The following is a 23,603-nucleotide window of genomic DNA, read 5'->3' as shown; positions in this document are numbered from 1 at the left end:
CACATGTATAGTGAGTAATTAAACTGTTTTTCATCAAACGATTTTCAAACAGGAAATATGTACACTGTACCGTCGAAAATTATATCGGTACGGCGCTCCACGCGCATGGCTCAAAAATTTTCCTATAAAAACAAATGTCAGAAAATTAACAAATATACCATTCGAAAATATTCATAATATTCATAATATTCATTCTTATAATATTCATTGTTAAATGATATAAATGAGGCCATTATTCCTGAACTGCAAAAAAAAAAAAAATTCTTCGATTTTCTTTATAGAAAAAAAAATAAAATTCGCATATAAAATATTTATCTTAAAAATATATAAACACATAAATAATTATTGTTCACTTTATATTATTGCGTTAGGTCTCATTGTAATTGCATTTAATTATTAATAGAATTAAGTTTTTGAAATAATTCTTCAATTTATCTCTTTCCCTGTTCGATTATTTTTTCTCCAATATGTTGATAATAGAGCTAGACTTCGATCGACCAATTGTTAGAAATCGGTGAACCGAGGGTGAAACAGGGACCCCTGTAGACCGGAACGGGGTTAAGTTCGCTATATTATTGACTTTTCTAGATAATTGATGATCAATATAGGAGACTACTAAACAATTAGATCTAGGTCCCGCTAAAATGTGATCAAAGTTCCATAATTTTCAGCTGCATAGAAAATATTTTATCATAACAAAATATGTTTAATAGTCAGTTAAAAAAAAAAAAATGCAACTATTGCATTCTACACCTTTTATAAAACATCGATAAAGAATTTGTTATTTTTTATCATCTATTTTAAATTAATAAATAATTGACCTCAAATAAGACAATCCATTCAGTATGTTGAGAAATAAACATTGCAGTGATCGAGTGATCACGTGACCAAACAATTACATTCTGTTTAGACGATTCTGAACAAATGCTATCAATGCTGAGAATATTAGTATAATTATATAATCATTTTTTTCTATAGTCATTCTTCTCTAGATCCACAATTTTATGCATATAAACAAAACAACTTATGTAGAATTTTGTTTATTATTTTTAAATATAAATTGCAAAAATTTTAATTAATATTTTGAAATGTTATTTTTTATTAATCACATATTACACTAGCACTATATTTCTAAACAATGGGGCCAACTTGTATATACAAATACGAAGAATTAAAAACTATAATTCCTTTACCGAAATCTCATGTATAAACAATAGCTTCGAGTTAAAAGAATAAAAATTGAAAGCTCGATTTTATTTTACTTTCTCTTGATGTCAGTTCATTTTTCACTAATATTCCATGCGATTTAGTGAAATCGCCTCTATGATTACCATGATTACCGGTATTTGCGGTTTATTTACTTAGAACCCCATCAATACAGTTGAGCTTCTTATCGCCGTTAATCTACCACACGATCCACAGGATGGTGTATCTACCTCACTCAAAAATCAAATTTGGAGTAATTTTAAATAATAAAATTTTTTTAATAATCCGTTTACCACATTTCATTACGCCTTGGATATTATAACATGAAAATGTTATACTTTTTTTTTTTTTTTTTTTTTTTTATTTGTTATTACTTTTTTCGACTATTTTCAAAAAATGCGACTTCTTTCGACTTATTTTCAAAAATTACGACTTTTTTTTCCAAATATAGAAATAATTTTTAGTATAAAATAAAACTTATTTCGATTTTTATATAATATAGTGGGAAAAATGAATACCCAATGGGAAATGCCAGTGTAGTGCCGATGTTCACCACTGGCTTAGTACTCAGACGATTGTTCGGCGTAGTCTAGCCGAGCCTCGACACTTAGTGCTGGCGCAGTACAGAATTTTTGTTTCGCCAAAGCTTGGACAAGCCACGGCGGCAAGTGCTGGCTGAGTATAGAAAAATTGTTCACAACGCTCTTTGCCAACATTGCTTTTTTGACATAAACTTGAAAAAAATTATAAAGAAAGTTTATAAATGTTTATAAATATAAATTTATTGAAAAAAACTAATATTTTACTTTTCAGTTGTTCATTTTTTATTCTTGTCAAATTTAATAATAACAATTTAACACAATTGTCTAATTTTGTAAATAATAAATTATTTAAACAAATTAAAATTATAAACAAAATTTAAACTTTAATCTCAATAATAATTTAGTTCCTATTAAAATACTATTATACTTCTTACTATGAATAAAAAATTATTAAAAAATTACCACGTAATTTAAGAATTACGTAAAATGTTAAATGCAATAAATAAAGTAATTTAATTTAATTATTAAAAATTTAGTTTAACTTATTTTACTTCAATTTATTATTTCTAACGTATCCCTTTTTTTCTCATCTTTGACTCAATAATTGTATGTCTGAATGATACTGAGATATTAATACTTTACTGTACACATGTGTCGTTAGCATAGTGGTTAGAGCGTTAGTCTGTTAGTCCGTAGGTCGTAGGTTCGATTCCCCTCGTCAGCAATTTGTTTATTTTCATAGGTTTACGATATTTCTAGATTCCAATCGTTAGGTACTAAAATATGAAAATCTAATGCACACTTACTGTAATTGTTTATTATTTAATTTTTAAATGTTATAAACAATTTTTTTCTACTTCATTTACTATATCCATTGTTAGTCTCCATCTTTAATATAATTTCTTTAAGAAGAGAAATATTTTATGAATAATAACTATTTATTAATATTATTTACCATTTTGTTGTTAAATTATTTATAATTATGAATTTACGACTAATTAATAGCAATACGGCATTTATTGCGGCAATATTCTCAGCCAGCACTGGTCCAGTGCTGCGCCAGCGCTGTCTGGCAGCACTGACAGACAGTACTTCGGCAGCGCCAGACGGCGTTATCATCCCAGTGTCATGCCAGTGCTGGCTCTCAGCCTTGCCGCCAGTGCTGCCAGTGCTGGCGCAGTACTACGCCAGTTGTAAATTTCCCATTGGGTATCTAGACAAATCTTCAAAAAATATTTTTTTTTATTAATTTCTTGAATTAAATTTTTGAAATTTACAATTGAAAAGAGTTTCAATAAATATTGCAATTTTGTAAAATATTTAATTGAAAATAATTAATTTTTTTAAAGTGTTTTATAAAAATTTTTGAAAATCAACTTTTGAAGAATTTTAATTACAAATTTTGAAAATAATAGAAATTAAATTCCTCGGAAGAATTTAATTTTTTAAAAAAAATTTTAATATATTTCGAATAAATTCAATTATTTTCAAAAATCTTAATAAATCCTTCGAAACAATTCAATTATTTTTATAAATGGCAAAATTATTCACAAGAATTTAATTATTTTTATAAATTTAAATTTTAATAATTTCAAAACATTCAAATTCAAACATTTTTAAAATTAAACAACTTATAAGAATATTATTATAAAACATGAAGATATCAATTATTACTCCGAGTCTTCGACTCGGAGTGATTGATATCTTCATGTTTTTGAAAAATTTTAATTTCCATAAAATTTTTCAAAAAAAAAAATTAAATTATTTACAAAAATAATGTAATAAAATTCTAAGCAAAAATTCAATTATTTTCATAAATAATAAAATTCTTCGCATGGTTTCAATTATTTTTTTAATACAATTTTAGATAAATTTCTCGAAAAATAAAATTATCTGCAAAAAATTTTTTTAAGAATTAAATTAGGTACATTTTACAAATAATGAAAATCTTCAATGAAATTCAAAAATTTTCAAAATTTACATTTTTAATACAATTTTTCATAAGAATATAATTATTTAAATAAAATGTAATAAAATTCGTTGCATAAATTCAATTATTTTTACAAGTAATAAAATTTTTCACATGAATTCAATTATTTAAAAAAAAAAATTGATAAAATTCGTTGTAAGAATTCCATTATTTTCATAAATTATAAAATTTTTCTGAGGATTTAAAGTAAATTCCTAGAAAAATGGAATTATTCTCTTAATTTTTTTGTCAGAATTTAATTACATTTCACGAATATAATGAAATTCTTCGTTGAAATTCAAATATTTTCACAATCTACTTTTTTAATAAAAGTTCTCCAAAGAATTCAATTAGATATTTAAAAACATGTAATAAAATTCGATGCAGGAATTGAATTATTTTCATAAATAATAAGATTCTTTACATTATTTCAATTATTTAAAAAAAATTGAAAAAATTCACTGCAAGAATTCAATTACTTTCATAAATTGATAAAATTCTTCACAGGATTTCAATTATTTTTAATACAATTTTAAGTAAATTCTTCAAAAAATGTCACTATTCTCAAAAATTTTGTTAAAATTCTTTGAAAGAATTCAATTATGTATTTTATCAATTATGTATTTTTCTAAATTCATGCTATAATGCTTTTAATATTCAATTATTATCTAAAATTTTAACTAACATTCATTTTTAAATCAATTTTTATTGGAAAATTCTACAAGAATTCATTTATTTAAATACAAAAATAAATAATTTATTGAATAAATGAATGTTTTTCGAAACTTAATTATCATAAAGAATTTTATCAACAAATTTGAATTTTTTCGAGAAATTTTAATAAAATTTTCAAGAATATTAAAATTTTTTGAGGAATTCAATTAAAATTGCGTATTAAAAGTAATTGAAATTCTATGATGAATTTTATTATTCATGAAAATAATTGAATTTTTGTAAAAAAATGTTCTTATTTATGAAAATAATTGAATTATTATTGCGAAGTTTGCTTAGAATTTTATCAAACATTTTTTTTTAAATAATTGAATTCTTTTAAAAAATTTTATTAAAACTGTAGATATTGAAAATCATTGAATTGACAAAAATTTTTTGATAATAATTGAAATTTTGCAAAGAATTTTATTAAAATTTTTGAAAATAATTTAAATTTGGAGAAGAATTTTATTACTTTTTAAAGATATAATTGAATTTTTATGAGAATTTTTTTAAATTTTTGAACATAATTGAATTTCGGCGAAAAAGTTTTATTACTTTTGAAAATAATTGAATTTCTGCAATCATTTGTAACTTCTCCAAAATTCAATTTTTTCCAGTTAAAAAAAAATCCCTGACTTTTCCCTGACCAATTTTACTTTCCCTGAATTCCCTGATTTCCCTGACCTGTGGCCAGCCCTGTAATTAATAAAAATTAGCTACAAAAAAATTATATTAAAATATTTTTTAAAAAAATCATTCTTAGAATTTTTGCATTCTAATTTTTTAAAATTCAATTATTTTCAATATTTTCAAATACATATTTCCAAAAATTCAAATACATACAAAAAATAATAATATATTACAATTTTTAACATTTTAACAACATATGGGCATATCTCTGGAACCTTTAACTTTCATGTCTCTCGCATATATTTCGATAATTTCAATAACTTTTTACTTTATTTTTGTTGGAAATATTCCCTCTGAGCAAAAGGACTTACGTAACATAACTATTAACAAAACATAAAGAGCTTTTTTCCTTTTAATTATTAAAAATGTAACATTTTCTTATTAACGAATAAAAAATACAGGGAATTACAAATTTTGAAACACTAATAACTATAAATATTGTTATAACCGCAAAAACCTCATAAATTAAAATCAAGATAAATAAAATATACAATATACTATTATTTTTAACAGCAAATAAATATAAGTGAGAGCGCGCAAGTATATTAGTTACGACTAGTTTTAATAAATTCTCTAATTTCGTTTATTACAATTTTTACATTTTATTTACAGTGGCGGTTTAAAATTGTTTCCAATAAATTACTAATAATTATTATATAGTATATTATTTTGATCAATAAATTCATATCATTTGCTGGCGAATAAAGTTTAGGTAGGAATATACATTAGTGTAGATGTCTGGATTACCAGCACCGCATAATTCACCACCCCATGATACAATACCAACGACTTGTCCATTTGCCACTAAAGGACCTCCACTATCGCCCTGTAAAATATTTAAAAAAAAATATTTTATCATATGTGACAGGAAAAGTTAAAAGTGACCTACGGTTCGAAAAAAAAACTTGATTCTGATAGAGACAAATTTTTTTCTCACTAAATAATTTGAAATTGATTTTTTTCCAACCGTATAGGTCCCTTTTAACTTTCCCTGCGGCACATATTTTAAGAATGTGAAAAAAATGATTTTTTTTTATAGAATAATTAATGTTTAATTATTGTGGTATACGACTTACGTTACAAGCTCCTTGACCTTGGGAATAAATTCCACATATTTGTTCGAAATACAATTGATTTCCCATGTATTTTTGGCATTTTGTGGCATGCAATATTTCTACAATGACTTTATTGAGGAAGAGGGATGGTTGCCTTGAATAAGTTGTTCGATAGCCCCAACCAGCAAGTGTTCCATAAGTCCCTTCAATTACACTGTAACTGGGAAGTTGTACCTTCGTCTGGTGTACATTGAATACCATTGGTGCAGACAACTGAAAAAATGTAGTCAAGATTTTTAAATAAATCAACTTTTTCGAATAGGTATGAATTTTAACGTTTTTTTCAAAGGCGTAACCTTAATGCGGCTTTTAAAGGTGAAAGAAATGGCTTTTCTTTATCATATAAAGTTTTTGGATACATTTTTTTTAATGTATATAGTTTTAGGTAATAAAATAATAAAAAAATTGCATGGTACAATTTAAACATAGAAACAACATTTAACAATTTAAACAACTTTTAACCTAGAACAACCTTAATGGGGTCCCTAAAGATACTTCTGCTTTAAATCACTAATGTCGAGTAATCCGTAAATAAAAAATAACTTTTATTTTTACCTTTAAAACTGCAACGTCATTAGGAAAAGAATACTGCCCACTCATAATGAACGAAGGATGAACAATTACTTGACTTATCGCGTGCCTCTGTCCACCCTCCAATAAACTTTTTGTTCCAGAAAGTACAACTAAATTACTGTATGGATAGACTGCCCTATGAACGCAATGTGCTGCTGTTAATATATGTTGTTCACTTATAATTGCTCCACCACATGTATGTTGTCCATTATTTTGCAGTGAAACTAAATAAGGAAATTCGTCTTCAACTGTGTAAAAACCACCAGTAATTTTTTGTGGAGGTCCTCCATGTCCTTTATACCAAACAAAAAACCAGATTCAACAAGTTTTCAATTTAAAAAAAAAAACTTAAATACATAAGCAGAAGATTCTATTAAAAAACAACTTTAAAACACTGAAAAAATATTATTTAATGTTAAACAATCAAAGAAACTCGTAAATATTCAAAATTTAAGATGGCGGATCCAATATGGCGTCAATTTTTTTTGAAATTCACCCAATTCGCCTGAATCTTGTTACTCGGGGGTTTTTGGGCTTGCTAAATAAGAATTTCACCTTAGTTTTCAAAAATTCAAAATGGCGGATCCAATATGGCGTCAATTTTTTAAAAAATTATTGGATTTACCTGAAACGTTATATTCGGGGGGTTTTTGGGGTCGCTGAATACGAATTTCACCTTAGTTTTCAAAAATTCAAAATCTGATAAATTTTTAACTAATTCGTTACCCATATTGGATCCGCCATTTTGGATTTTTTAAAACTAAGGTGAAATTCGTATTCAGGGACCCCACAAAAACCTCCAAGTAACAAGTTTCGAATAAATCTGATAAATTTTTTAAAAATACGTCAGCCATATTGGATCCGCCATTTTGAATTTTGAAAAACTTAAGGTGAAATTCGAATTCAGCGACCCAAAAGACATATAAAAAACATGGTCCGGTGAATACTTTCTTTAAAAAAAAATTTGTGGCCCTGTGTTATTTTTAAAACGTAATAAAATTCTTCGACAAAATTCAATTATTTTCAAAAATTTTATTAAAATTCATTACAAAATTTCAATTATTTTCATAATTATTAATATTTATCACACGAATTCCATTACTTTCTATAAAGTAATAAAATTCAATTATTTTCAAAAATTTTAATAAAATCCATTGCAAAATTTCAATTATTTTCAAAAGTAATAAAATTCTTCGCAGAAATTTATGTTCAACATTTTTTTTTTTAATTCTCGTCAAAATTTCAATTATTTAATTATTATCTTTAGAAATATTAAAATTCTTCTAAGAAATTCAATTATTTTTTAAAAAATCGAAAAAAATGGTCAAATCATCTCAATTATCTTTATAAATAAATAGCGAAATTCTTTGACAAAATTCAATTATTTTCAAAAATTTTAATAAAATCCATTGCAAATTTTCAATATCTACTATTTTCATATAAAAATTGACCAAAAGAATTTAATTATTTAAAAAAAAATTTAATAAAATTCTACAAAAACTTTTAATTTTTTTCAAAAAAATAATAAAAATTTCACAAGAATAATTATTCATTAATAACAAATTTTTTTTTTATAAATTTCTTCGCAACCATATTCAATTATTTTCATAAATAATAAAATTTTTACGGGGATTCAATTATTATTTTCGTAAATAATTATTTTTAATAGAATTTTTATCGGATTCCTCGAAAAAGTTCTTAAAAATTTTATTAAAATTCGTTCAAAGAATTTAATTATTTAAAAATTTGTTGATAAAAAATTTATTTTTAATGGAAATTGAATTCCAAGAAACATTCAATTATTAAATAAATTATTTATTTGCATTTCATTTGTATTTAAATAATTCAATTCTGGTATAGAATTTTCTCATAAACATAAATAAACATTGATTTAAAAATAGATTTCAGTTAAAATCTTAGATTATAATAATTGTATTCTTTCGAAGAATTTCATTAAAATTTTGAAAATAATTGAATTTTATTGAGACATTTTTTTTTAAATTGTCTTAAAAATAATTGAATTTCAACCAAAAAAAAGTTTTATCAAAACTTTTTAAAATGTTTATGAATTTCTGCTATAAAATTCTGATTATTTTTAAAAATAATGAAATTCCTGCGAAGAATTTTATTGAGACTTTTTTAAATAATTGAATATCTGCAAAGATTATTATTATTTTTCAAAAAGTATTTAAATTCTTGTGAAAAATTTTATTAAAATTTCTGAAAGTAATTGAACTTTGTTATTTTTAATTTATGCCAAGAATTTTATTAAAAATTTTAAAAAATAATTGAATTCCTGTTATAATTTTTTACAAGAATTTAATTATTTTTGTAAAATTTTAATTTAAATTCTTCGCAAGAATTCAATTATTTTCATAAATAAATAAAATTCAATGCAGAATTTCAAATAATTTGAAAATTTGTTTGACCAACGATTTTTTATATGGGAATTGAATTTTTAAGAAACGTTCAATTATTCAATAAATTATTTATTTGCATTTTATTTGTATTTAAATAATTGAATTCTAGTAGAATTTTCTAATAAAAATTGATTTTCATTTCATAAAAATGAATTTCAGTTAAAATCTTAGATATAATAATTGAATATTAAATGCAATAGAGCGTGAATTTTTAAAAAATAATTGAATTTTGTAATTAATTTTTTTTTTTTTTGAAAAAGTTTAATTGAATTTTTTAAATATTATTTTTAGTTTCTATTTTCTAATATTTATTTCGTTAAAGAATTTACGAATAATTGAAATTTCGTTAAATTGAATATTGCGTAAAGAAATGAATTTGAAAATTGTCAAAGAACTTTTTCGAAAATTATTACAAATAATCGATTTAAAGAAGAATTTTAGATAAAAATTCTTAAAAATAATAATTGAATTGATAATGATTGTGAAAAATTGAATTTCTAGTTTTAAGTAAAATATTCTCTTATTTAATTCGGCTTGATTCCATTTTTGTCAGTTGGTCCGTAAATGGTTCGTAATTTTTAATTTTTGGTCCGTAAATGGTCCGTATTTTTAAGTACTTTTTCACTGCTTCGAGCCCCGTAATATATATTTCCTATTATTTACGCAGAAATACATATTTCTGCATTAGAATTTTAGAAAAAAGGATAAATTTACAAAAAATATAAATCTCACCACAAATAATATTGTAGAAGATAAAAAAAGCACTCAAAGCTGCGTTTCTCGACAACATATTGTATTAATGTAAAATTTTCGTTAATTCTTCATCATTTATGTAGTCGAATGTCATGTTTAAACAGAAGTTTTTTTTTTCATTATTTGAAGAAAAAATGATAAATGACATATATTTACAAATAATGCCATATGCATAAAAAAGTTCCGCCCGTTAATGAATTAAAAAATTATGGAAAATCAGCATATTAGGGAAAAATGAATGCGAATATTATCATTAAAATCGAAAGATCAACATTGATGTATCATTTCAAATTTTTATCTTTTAATTTTTCATTTATTTCACCTAATGAATTTATGTCGTATGTAATTTAAATTTAAAATAAATAAATTTATTGCAAACAGAACCTTGAAAATATGACTATAAACAATAATCTTCCTGCTCTGTTATCTTTCGAAGTCAAAATCGTGTTTGAATATCGTAAAACGTCATTTGGCGATTTTTGCAATAATTTAAAAATTTTTAATTAAACTATTAAATGTGTTTGAATTCATTTCGTTTCTTCTGAATTTAAAAATTATTTAATATTATTTTTTTTTAGTTTATTACTAGTAACTAATACTTATGCTAATACTAATAACTAATACTTATACTTATTTATACTGTTCAAAATAAAAATAATTTAAATTTAACATCGAAGAGTTTCTAACATCATGTGACTTGAAAGTATATTTATATATAAATATTTAACAGATTTTATATTTGAAACTATTTTTACATTTATATGACAATTAAATATTTTTTGGATATGGCATGAATTGTAGCTGGTGATATGTAACTTTGGAATTGAAATTCATGATGTTATATTGATATTTGACAGTAGGGGATATAATTCGAGGAGATGTTAAACCCAGGAGGCCAACTTTTAGATGATTCTTTTTATTTAGCCCTCTCCAATAGTGGACAATTCCTTTTTTTTCCCCCTTTTTTTCGTTATTTTTATTTCTATTTCTTACAAGTGTGCCATTCTAGGTGTCATGTTTTGCAGGCACGTTTTCGTTTAAGCGTGCAGAGATTTCGAGAATAGTTATAAGAGATTTGTGAAAGGTGCGAGATAAAAATATCTATAACTGTGTTATTGGAGAACAAATTCTAAGCAATGTCTTTTTATCAATCCCTGGGGAAAAATTGCAATGAACTTTTCTTTTCTGCATGAATTTTAACAGGATGTTCAGTATTACAATCTTTATATTAAATTTTGCCCGCACCTTAGGGCCAGGACGACATTTTTTCAAAAGTTATCAAAAAATTGTATAACACACACAATTATATATCGATATTCATTTATAATATTATTGTATTATATGCAAACAAAATTACCACAAAGTTTAAAATTTTTAAACTATTAACTGTATAATCTATAATCATACAGTACCACTTTAAAAACAATGCTCCAAATTATAAAAAAAAAAAAATTTGGTAGATTTAGGTGGAAGATTTCAGCAAGTACTTCAAAAATTTGTCCATTAGTTCAAATAAAGATATAGTACTAGAATTTTAAGGGCATTTAGGCATTTAAACCATAAGAACGTCACAGCTTGTGCAAAGCATATTGTTCTACAACTTTGACGTCATACTGGTTCAAAAGCCCTTATAACTGGATTTAGTAGTCGATTAAATTGTTACCAACAAATGTATTTAAATATAAAAAAATAAAATAACCGAAATAAATCTAAATGTAAATATAAACTAAGTGCACCAAGATTTTGATGATTGATTCATGTGAATAAAAATTTGATAAAAATTTTGCCACAACATTTTTTGTAGATTTTAATAATATCTACAACTTGAAAACTTTTTTAATATCTATGTAACAATAATACAAAAGTTATAAACAAATAAATGAATAAAGATATATAAGGAATGACAGGGTTGCCACAAGGTCAGAGAAATCAGGGAATTCAGGGAAAAATCAGGGAATTTTAATATTTAAGTAACTGGAAAAAATTGAATTTTTGAAGGAATTTACAAATAATTGCAGAAATTCAATTATATTTTCAAAAGTAATAAAAATTCTTCGCAAAAATTCAATTATGTTCAAAAATTAAAAAAAAAAAAATTCTCATAAAAATTCAATTATCTTTTAAAACTATAATAAAATTCTTCTCTAAATTTCAATTATTTATGAAAATAATTGAAAACCTACATACCTATAGAATTTTATTATTAATGAAAATAATTGAATTCCTGGTTAAAAAAAATGTTATTCTTCATGAAAATAATTGAATTATTGCGAAGAAATTTTTAAAAAAATTTGTAAATAATAGAATTCCTCTGAAATTTTTATTATTTAATTAATTCATTCAAAATTGTCATTTTATAAAATTAAAAAATTAAAATTTTTTTTAAATAATTTAATTCGTTTTGGGAAATATTTTATTAAAATCGTAGATATTGAAAATCATTAAAATTAGAAAAATTTCTGAAAATTAAAAAAAAAAATTTTTTTTAAATTAAATTATTTCATAAATAAGGGTAAAAAGTTTGAAAATGTCCACGATCCCATGTATTTTTGTGTCCACAAGGGGGGAGGGGGGGGGGGGTAAAAAATCTTTGAAAAACTGTCCATGTGGTATATATGGACGACCCCTAACATTTTTTTTTACAAAAATTCAATTATTTTCATGAATAATAAAATTCATCATAGAATTTCAATTATTTTTAATAAAATTTTAATTGAATTTCTCGAAATATTTAATTATTCTTGAAAATTTTATTAAAATTTCTCGAAAAAATTCAAGTTTGTTGATAAAATTCTTTATTGCGATAATAATTTAGTTTCGAAAAACATTTATTTATTCAATAAATTATTTATTTTTGTAATTAAATTTAAATGAATTCTGGTAGAATTTTCCAATAAAAATTGATTTTTATTTCATTAAAATGAATTTCAGTTAAAATTTGAGATAATAATTGAATATTATAATAAGCATTATAGCATGAATTTTTAAAAATACATAATTGATAAAATACATAATTGAATTCTTTTGAAGAATTTTAACAAAATTTTTGAAAATTTATAGTAACATTTTTCGAAGAATTTACTTAAAATTGTATTAAAAATAATTGAAATCATGATGTGAAGAATTTTATTAATTTATATATGAAAGTAATTGAATTCTTGCAGTGAATTTTTTCAAATTTTTTTTTTTTAAATAATTGAAATAATGTAAAGAATCTTATTATTTATGAAAATAATTGAATTCCTGCATCGAATTTTATTACATTTTTTTTTAAATAATTGAATTGTTTTGAGAACTTTTATTAAAAAAAGTAGATTGTAAAAATATTTGAATTTCAACGAAGAATTTCATTATAATTCGTGAAATGTAATTAAATTCTTACAAAAAATTTAAGAGAATAATTCCATTTTTCTAAATCCTTAGAAAAATTTTATAATTTATGAAAATAATGGAATTCTTACAACGAATTTTATCAATTTTTTTTTTTTTAAATAATTGAATTCATGTGAAAAATTTTATTACTTGTAAAAATAATTGAATTTATGCAACGAATTTTATTACATTTTATTTCCCTCTAATGAAATTTATCCATTTTTGAATAAAAAGTTATCTTTTTTAATTATATGGGCAAAAACTTTTTAAGACAATAAGAAAAAAGGAATTCTTTGCTTCAATGAAATTTGTCAGATTTTTGCCCACAGTTAAAGAAAGAAAATTATTTTCAATACGATAAATTTTATTAAAGAGAAAAATTTCATTTTTCCCATTGTTTTTAAATTTATGCCCGCACAGTTAAAAAAAAAGAAAAAAAATATTTTTATAAAAGAACAAAGTTTCAAGGTCAAGAATTTTTCTTTTACCCTTTGTTTTCAAGTTTTTGCGATAAAAAAAATGAAATTTTTCTTTAAAAAAAAAATTAAATTAAACTATTTCAAAAAAATTAATTCCTTCAATAGTCAGTTGAAAGTACAGAAAATTCAAATTTTCAAATTATTTTAATTCGAAACCTTTTCAAAATTATTCAATTATTTAAATACAAAAGTAAATAATTTATTGAATAATTGAATGTTTTTTAAAATTTAACACTTTTGCAAAGAATTTTATCAACAAATTTTTAAATAATTGAATTCTTTTGACGAATTTTAATCAAATCTTTTTAAGAATAATTACATTTTTCGAAGAATTTGATTAAAAATAATGAAAATTCTGCGATGAGCTTTTTATTATTTATGAAAATAATTGAATTCCTAAAATTATTTATAAAAATAATGAAATTCATAAAACAAATTTATTATTTATAAAGTTAATTGAATTCTTGCGAAGAAATTTATAAAAAAATTTGTAAATAATTGAATTCCTGTGAAGTTTTTATTATACATTTATGAAAATAATGAAATGTTTGCGTAGAATTTTATCAAAATATTTTTAAAATAATTGAATTCTTTTGGAAAATTTTATTAAAAGAGCAGATATTGAAAATCATTGAAATGAGGAAAATTTTTGAAAATAATTGAATTTTGGAGAAGAATTTTATTATTTATAAAGATAATTGTGATTTTGACGAGAATTTTTTTTTTTTTAATTTTCAACATAATTGAACTTTGCAAGAAGAATTTTATTAATTTTGAAAATAATTGAATTTTTGCAAACACGTTTGTAAAACTTTGCAAAAATTAAATATTTTAAAAATGTTTTAAACTAAAATTTTTCAAAAAGTCCATTATTTTTAATAAAATTAACTAAATATTATATTGATAAATTTAAGTAATTTCAAAAAGAATTTAAATCATTAAAATTTTCCAAAAATCTAATTTTTTAAAGTTTCAAATTTTGAAACTTTTTGAAATTTATCTATTTATGAAAATAATTGTGAACGGAATAACTCTTTTAAAATTTAATTAATTTTGTAATCAGAATATATTATTATTGTAGTTATAAGATATTTCAATTCATATTTCATTTTTATAAAGAAAAATTTGAATTGAAAATTAAAAAAATTTTTTTTTAAATTGCATTTAAAAATTGCATTAAAATAAAATTAATTTAAATTATTTAAAAACAGCTTCAATTGTGAGGCGGTGGGTATAATATTACCAACTTTATTCGAATTTTTACAGCCGTAATTTAATTTTGATAACTGAATGGTAATGAGGAAAAAATAAGATGTAAATCCACCGGAGTTTATGTTTAGTTCTCATTTTGAAAGTATTTTCCTCACTACCTCTCTTATATAGACTCAGATGCAGCAGATTTACAAGATCCACGTGTTTCTGCGGTTTAGTGTGATCCATTCTTTTCTTAAGTGCCTATAAAGGACAGTGGATTATAGTTTATTCTCCAATCCTCTTTCTCGTAAACTATCTAGTTGAAAATTTCTTAGATTCTTAGATTCTTTTAGTCAAATAAATGTTGAGAGAATGAGAGAAATATATGGGTTATAGAGACACACAACTATTCGAATTTATGGAATATTAAGAAAAAGATTGTTAGGTTAGAAAATGGAGTTTTTCAGAATTGCTGTACAGGTATTACTCTGCAAAATAAGTATAAGGGTCATTATCTAGCTAAAGAGGGTGAAATGACTCGTTCAAGTTATTTTCTCTAAAAAAAATATTTAAAAGTCATAAAAACTATGCTATTTTTTTTTTTTTAATTTTTAATTCACCATTTTTTTTGCAATATCATCGATTTTGAAGTTCGACTTAAAATTCTGTGCATTTGGACGTTATTTATGACATTAGACATTCGTTAAATTATAATTGCGTCTCCAAAGTAAATTTAAAAAAATGGTAAATGGAAAATAAATGTCACTTAAAAATTTCAATAGTAATAGAAATTATTATTAATAGGAAAGAAAAATTAACTAGAATTGTTCCTCGAATGTCACAAAATAGTTGAGTGGTTTCTAAATGATATCGCGTAAAATGAGTGTTTTCTAAATAGACTTGGCAAAACGACTACTTCCAATTATAGAACAATTGTATTATATATTCAATTATGCACTAATTAAATACTGATTTAAATTCAACTTGACGAGAAAAAATCCTCTCTGACCTTATCTCTTGTCCCAAAGTTTATATAGGCATAACTTTAAGGGGAGGGTAAACCTATATTTTCAATATTCTTCAATATGAAGATAATACTTTTTAAATATTTAATAAAAATTATTTTTATAGTAGTTTTTTGAGAGGAATTTAATGGGCAGAAAATATTTTGACCCTTTTTGAATTTTTATTTTTTCCAAAAATTGATAGATTTTAAAATCTATACGTAATTTTTTATAAAATATGTTCTTGTATCTATAAAAAAATTGCCGAATGAAAAAATTAATATTTACAAAAGTTTTAGCATTCTTTAGAAAAAAAAAAAAAAAAAAAAAATAGTTTTTATAGGTTAAGAATTTAAATGAATTTAAAAAAATATTATTATTATTAAACTAGCCACACTATCCGCGAGCAAGCGCGCGGGAATGTTGTATGGAACTGCTTATTTTAAACAATTTAAAAAATTTTTAAGAAACAATTATTATTACCTGAACAAAGAGATTTAACTAACTAAAATTCAAATAATTTCACTCAATGGTCTCAATTTAAATACAATTTACATTACTAGACTTAAACTATGGCTAGAAAAATTTCAATTAGCATCTGGGTCATCTTTTGCATTGCTTATTTTATAAAGCCATTTTAATTTAAATACTTTTTAAAGAAATAATAATTATTACACACTGAAAAAAGTTTTACTTGAAATCGCGATAAGTTTCACTAGAATAGCGAAAGTATTAATTGAAGCACTGAAAAATTTCGCTACTAAAGTGGAATCTGTAGTTTATCCAGCTAAACATCTTTTGCCGTGCATAACGAAAAATAAATTAAATTAACATCAGACTTTCTAAATTCAAAAAAACAAATTCAAATAGAAATTAATCATTTTACAACTTAACCAAATTCACCCAAGAAATCACTGAATTAGATAATTTAGAAGAAAGTCAGACAAAAGCAGGGTTCCTACAGAATCTGGAAATCAGGGAAATCATGGAAAAGGCCTGGAATTTTTAAAAGTTTCTAAAATTTTTCAGTTTCCCATTTTTTCTCTTTAATAGAAATTTAAATAATAATAAAGCTAAATGGCATAAAAGAGAAGAAAAAATGTTGAATTTTAAGAAATTCAGATTTTTGAATTTTTGATCATTTTCGAAAATTTTAAATTTTTTACCAAAGAGTCCGGACTATTTAATAAGTAAAGTATTTTCCAAAATGTTGAATTTTAAGAAAATCGGATTTTTGAATTTTTTCGAATTTTTGATAATTTTAGATTTTTTACTAAAGAGTCGAGAACATGTAATAAGTAAAGTATTTTCCAAAAGCACAAAAATAATGAAGCTTAATCTTATAAAAGAGAGGAAAAAATGTTGAATTTTAAGAAAATCGGATTTTTGGAATTTTTCGAATTTTTGATAATTTTAGATTTTTTACCAAAGAGACGAGACAATTTAATAAGTAAAGTATTTTCCAAAAGCACAAAAATAATAAAGCTAAATCCCATAAAAGAGAGGAAAAAATGTTGAATTTTAAGAAAATCGGATTTTTGAATTTTTGATCATTTTCGATAATTTTAAATTTTTTACCAAAGAGTTTGGACTATTCAATAAGTAAAGTATTTTCCAAGAGCTTAAAATTATTGAAATTAGATTTAAAATTCCACTGGAATTTCGTAAGAATTTGACCTGGAAATAATGGAAAAGGAATGGAATTTTAAATTCGGATTTCTGTAGGACTATCTTGTTTTACGAAGAAAATTGAATATCGCAAAAATTGCTACATATTTTATAATTTTATTTTCAAAATAATTTTAAATTTAAAAATAATTTTGATAACGATACTTTTAATTATTCTAAAAATTAAAAAAATAATTATTCATTTATCTTTTTAAACAAAGAATTCCGTATCTTTCGAATCTAACATAACTGCAAAAAATTAAATTAATTGAAAATGATAAAGTTAAACAAATTTTAATTCTAATTTCTTTGGAAATCAAAAAATCTGTAGTAATAATACTAATTATAACTTGCATTAATTATTTAATTACAAGATGTAATATAATATAATAAAGCATCAAATTAAAAGAATTCTAAATTCGTTTTTAGAAACAACGAAAAAAAATGTGAGGTGAAAAAAATGTGAATTTTAGACGTACGATAGCCCCAAAATTTTAATTCTATACATTGGTTGATTAATTGAATTTTTAACTTTGTAATTATCATGTACTCGGCAGGTATGTGTCTATTATTTAATGTTAATATTATTTAATTTATTTTTTGAAAAAGTTTTAATTTAATTTTTTTTTAAATAATTTGAAGTTACATGGAAATTTTTCCAATAATGGGAATAATCGAAATTTCGTAAAATATTGAAACACTATTTTAAACAAATGTAGGTATTTGAAAATGTTCAAAGAACTTTTTCCAAAAACGATTAAAAATATAGTTGATTTAGAAAAGAGTTTTAATTAAAAATAAAAAATAATAATTGAATTGAAATGATGAAAATAATTTTTAAAAGTTACAGTAAAAATATTCTTAATATAGAAATATAAAAAATAATGATAATACTTTTATGAGTTGTTTAATTTTAAATATAGGTTTGAATTTGATATATGTTTAAAAGTCTTAATTCCTATGGAAAAATAATAAAAATTAAATATTTATTTAAAATAAAAAGTTATTGATGCTTTCGAATAATTTTACAATTATTAAAGAAATTCGTAAATAAAATGTGACAAAAAATTTTATTGAGTAAAATTTTTTTTCTTTATTCTCTAAAAATTTTAAAGTCTTTTTAATTTTATTTTCAAATAAAATTTTTAATTGACAATTATAGAATTTATAAACATTTTTTTAAATAATAATTTTTTTATTTTTAAAAAACTCTAAATTTTATATCAAAACAATTTGTAATTATAAGAAATAGAAAAATGATGCAAATTATTTCCTTATGAAAATTGAGAATTTTCAATAAAAAAAATGTGAAAAAAAAGAATGAATGTAAGAATTTGTCGATTATTATTATTATAGTTAATCAGATATTTAATTTAATTTAATTTTTTTTTTAATTAGATATTTAATTAATTAATTTAATTTTAAAAAAAGTATAATAAAGATAAACTTTTACGTAAATAATTTGATACAAATACTAACTACTGTACAATTATTTTAGAAATCCTTTATTATTTAATATTTTTCCATACGAATCAATAATAATAGGTTCAAAAAAAATTATAAAAGGAGATGGTCAAAGAAGATTTTATGTCTATGGACAATTTAATTGTAGAAAGAAAAATATGAAAACCTAAAAAAATTTCTGAAGTAGAAATAATATTTTTTAATTTTGCTGTTTCTGATAAAATGATTGAATTACATTTTATAATTGAACATGAATCTAAAGTTCTCTTTGATATGTAACGTCAAGATTTTTTTTTTAAAATCAAAAAACATATTGGATTTTATGTCAAATTTAAAAAAAAAAATATATTTTCATTTTTCTTAGCATGGAATTTACAATAGAAAATAAAACTAATTTAGATATTGTAAAATTATAATTTAATTAATCGTAAAATTTTTATTATTTTCTGATATTATGAAACTAATTTAATTCCTAAAAAATAAAAATTGAAATATCTTTTTATCCCCTCAGGAACCAATAATTAGAAAATATAATATTTAAACTCTTGTTCTATATTAAAATATTTTTTGCAATAAAAATGTACATATTATTTGCTGTAGAAATTCGAAGAATAAACATTAGCCCCTATAGTATAAAGTGTTTAGTCTATTAACGATGTTTTTTTCAGCTGTTCACGAATAATTTTTTTAAGGGGACTTCCATCTTTCTTCCATTTTTTTTTACTCGAGTTTTTAATTTATATATGTTCGCTGCATTCAATTTCAAACCTATTCATCGTAAAAGAGTATCATGTACAAAGGATTTTTTTCAATGAATGTTTTGTATTAGAAGAAAAATTTAATTAAAAATTTTACACAGATTTTGAAGATAGAGAATTTTATGATTTTTTTTTTAATTGTGTAGGTGTTAAAAATTTTCTCTCAATTTATTATTTTATTTATATTTATCGTGTATAATGTTCTTTAATGCCAACATATAATTTAAAATTCAAAAAATTGTCCAAAACGAAAATTTATTTTTAAATTAAATTTCTTTTAGAGAAATATAATTCTTTGTAATAAATATAAAAAAATATTCCTTCGTCTGTATTTTCCGAATAATTCTTCATTCGTAATTTATTTTTATAAAAAAATTATTTAGTATAATTTTTTATTTAAAACTTTCTTTCATAGGATTCATGCAAGGCGGATTTAAAAGTTCTGGATTATTTAATTAATTTAGAAATTCTATTTAACAAAACAAAAATCACGAATTTCATTTTAATAAATTTTTTTCATATTAAAAAACATATGCATTTTCCAGTCGATAGTGAAAAGATTTTTTAATAAAGATTCGCCTCAAAGTAAAAGACCCCACTCATAATACCTTTCCTACTTTTCTCTCTTTTACTCATTCTATCTGTCATGGAGAATTGAAAAATAATAAGTCAATATAAGAAAACATGACACCCTTTGGTATTTTCGCTAAAAAGTGAAAAAAATAAAAAAAAATTTTAAAACTAAAATTCTTCTGTAATTAGTTAAATTTTTAATACCTATATATTTAATTGATTATTAAAAATAATGGATTTATTATAGAAGAATTTCAGTTAAAAACACTAAAACAAATTGAATTTTTGAAGCAATTACAAATGATTGCAGTAATTCAATTATTTTCAAAAATTCTTGGCAAAATTTTAATTATTTTCAAAAACTTTCTTCAATTTTGAATGATTTTTAATATCTACTACTTTAACAATAAAAATTTCTAAATGAATTGAAATTAATTTTTTTTTAACAAAAATTTTAATAAAATTCTACGCAAACATTTTTGAATTAAATTATTTTCAAAAATTTTAATGAAAATTCTTTACGTAAAACAATTCAATGTTTTTTAAAATAATTTAAAAAAAAATTCTTCGCAGAAATCCAATTTCTATATGTTTTAAAAATTTACAAAAAATTCTCGTCAAAATTTCAATTATCTTTATAAATAATAAAATTTTTCTCCGAAATTCAAAATAATTATTTTTAAAACTTTTAATAAAAAATTCTTGGCAGAATTTCAATTATTTTTAATTCGAATTTTCATGAAAATTTCTCGAAAAATGCAATAATTATTCTTAAAAATTTTCTTAAAATTTGTCAAGAGAGAATAAAATTATTTAAAAATTTGTTGATAAAATTCTTTATATAAATTTATAATTTATAATTTATAAATTTTTAAAATTTACAATAAAAAAAAGAGTTTCAATAAATATTGAAATTTTGTAAAATTTAATTGAAAATAATTGATTTTTTTCAAAGTGTTTGATAAAAATTTTTGAAAATCAACTATTGAAGAATTTTAATTGCAAATTTTTGAAAATAATTAATTTCTCAAAAATTTTAATGAAAAATCTTCAAGTGTAAATTTAAAAATGGTAATTAATGAAAATTAGCATCAAAAAAATTATATTAAAATATTAAAAAAATAATTCTTCTTAGAATTTTTTGCATTCTAATTTTGGAGAAATCGCGTTTATATTAATAATTAAAATTCTTTAAAAATTCAATTATTTTTTAATAGAATTTACCCAATTGTTTGGAAATTTTTCAATTCTATATAATTGAAAAAAACTATTATTTTTCATAAATTATTTTTAAAATATTTTTGAAAAATTAATTTTAAGAATTTCTTTATTATTTTATTTAAATAATTAAATAGTTTTCTTTATTATTCGAATTTTTATTATTTGACAAGAGGTTTTTTTTTTTTTTTTTGTTACGTGTCTGTAAGTGCGGTCATCAGTCTCAAAAATCGCATTTTTCTCATCATTAATAGCTAAAATCTGGTCTAATTATAAGATTATAATTTTAATATAAAAACTTTTAATTTTAATCTTGAGGAGCAAAAAACTATGTCATTGACACAACATTGTGGGGAATATTCGCGTACGAGCACCAACTGTCATTGCCCCTGTGATTTGATATTAAGTATTATAATTAAATTAATACTCTTATATTCATATAGATACAAATTAAATTTACACTAGTTTGTGAGTTTAATATTTTTTAAATTAAAATTTAAAAAATTTTAATTTCAAAATATTTACAAATATATATATTTAACAAAATGTCGACCTGCAGGGAAGCTAGCGAAAAGCCCCTCGCAATTTTTTTTTAAAATTCACTTTTTTTCTTCATTGTAAACCACGAACAGAAAATATTTTGTTTCTTCCTTTTAGATGTAGCAGTAAAAAAATATCGTGACCACCGTAAAAATATTTTTTTTTTTTTTGATGAGGGGTCTCAAAGAACCTATATATGGATCCTGATTATAAATATTTTTTTAACAAAAATTGTACATACTTTAACATATAAAAATGCTAAAATAAACTAATTTATGTTATGCAACAAACGAAAATTATAAAATGTATCGATATTTATTTGCGCACTGAATTTGAAAAAATTTTTTTGAATCTTTCTAGAACAGTTTTTTTTTTAATGATTTAAGGTTTTTACACGATTTGTAAATTGTTTGTATAATATCATTATATCTTTGTTGAATGATAACGTTTAGTTTTAAGGTATCACGTGTTAACGTGAATACGTGATGATCCTTTAAAACAACCGCCGATAACAGTTGTACGTTCTCACAGAGATTAAGACTTGATAATGCACTCCGACGTCAATGTTTACACTTTCTTTATTAATTTCACATTCACACACAATTTTACAAATAGTGTACAAAATATAAAGTAAAAACAAAAAAGCTAATGTGCTTTCAATATGCGATCTAATATCATTATGGAAAATAATTACAAAATCTGCAAATGTTAAAAAGTTGTGCTCTGAAATAAGAATAAATTATTATTATTTTTAACTATTTTAAGGGGTAAGGCCACCATTAGCGTTTAAAAGGACAAATTTTGGGAACTTTTCCGAAGAGTATATTAAAAAGTTATTAAATTTTCACATTCAGTACTTTATATATGACAAAATGTACCAAAGTTCCGCCCCTATAACCCAGCTGGTCAATAAAGTGACCATTATTGCCCTAGGGTAATAATGAGTACTTTATTGACCTCTGCAGCGGTCAGTAAAATACACTTTACTGCCATAGGATAATAATGCAGGGTTGCCACACTTTTGCTCTTTTCAAATTCCCTGACTTTTCCAGGTTGAAAAACGGAATTTTTAATCCAGGTTTTTAAAATGAAAATTATTCGAAAACATCAATAAGTTCATTTTTAAATAAATATTTTAATCATTATTTTTTTTACAAAATTTAAGATATTAATGAAATTCTTCGCTGAAATTCAAATATTTTCAAAATATGCGATTTTAATAAAAGTTCTTAAAAGAATTCATTTATTTGAAAAAAAACAAATGTAATAAAATGCATTCCAAGAATTCCATTATTTTCATAAATAATACAATTCTTTAATGGATTTCAATTATTAAAAAAAAAATTTAATA

At 22.2% G+C, this 23,603-nt stretch overlaps 1 protein-coding gene across 1 annotated transcript; it reads right to left on the bottom strand.

Annotated features, from left to right (window-relative positions):
• Positions 1-5,803: 5,803 nt before the first annotated feature.
• On the bottom strand, positions 5,804-10,019 carry LOC122502594 (trypsin-like). The gene is made up of 4 exons (XM_043612733.1): positions 9,962-10,019; positions 6,792-7,102; positions 6,198-6,449; positions 5,804-5,947 (listed from the first exon to the last, which is right to left on the bottom strand). Exons 1-4 carry the CDS (start codon positions 10,017-10,019, stop codon positions 5,804-5,806), a joined length of 765 nt encoding a protein of 254 aa, XP_043468668.1.
• Positions 10,020-23,603: the final 13,584 nt, after the last annotated feature.

The sequence above is a fragment of the Leptopilina heterotoma genome, unplaced genomic scaffold (genome assembly GCF_015476425.1).
Source record: "Leptopilina heterotoma isolate Lh14 unplaced genomic scaffold, ASM1547642v1 Lhet_235, whole genome shotgun sequence".
In the NCBI taxonomy this organism is placed as follows: Eukaryota; Metazoa; Arthropoda; class Insecta; order Hymenoptera; family Figitidae; genus Leptopilina; species Leptopilina heterotoma.
Note: the sequence above shows the minus strand (reverse complement) of the source record. Positions and strands in the feature narration are given on the sequence as shown.

Coding starts and splice junctions, on each gene's coding strand:
- LOC122502594 (XM_043612733.1), bottom strand. CDS start 10,019: ATGTTGTCGAGAAACGCAGCTTTGAGTGCTTTTTTTATCTTCTACAAT. Junction 6,450..6,791: donor ATGACGTTGCAGTTTTAAAG/GTAAAAATAAAA, acceptor ACATTTTTTCAG/TTGTCTGCACCAATGGTATT. Junction 5,948..6,197: donor AAGGTCAAGGAGCTTGTAAC/GTAAGTCGTATA, acceptor AATATTTTACAG/GGCGATAGTGGAGGTCCTTT.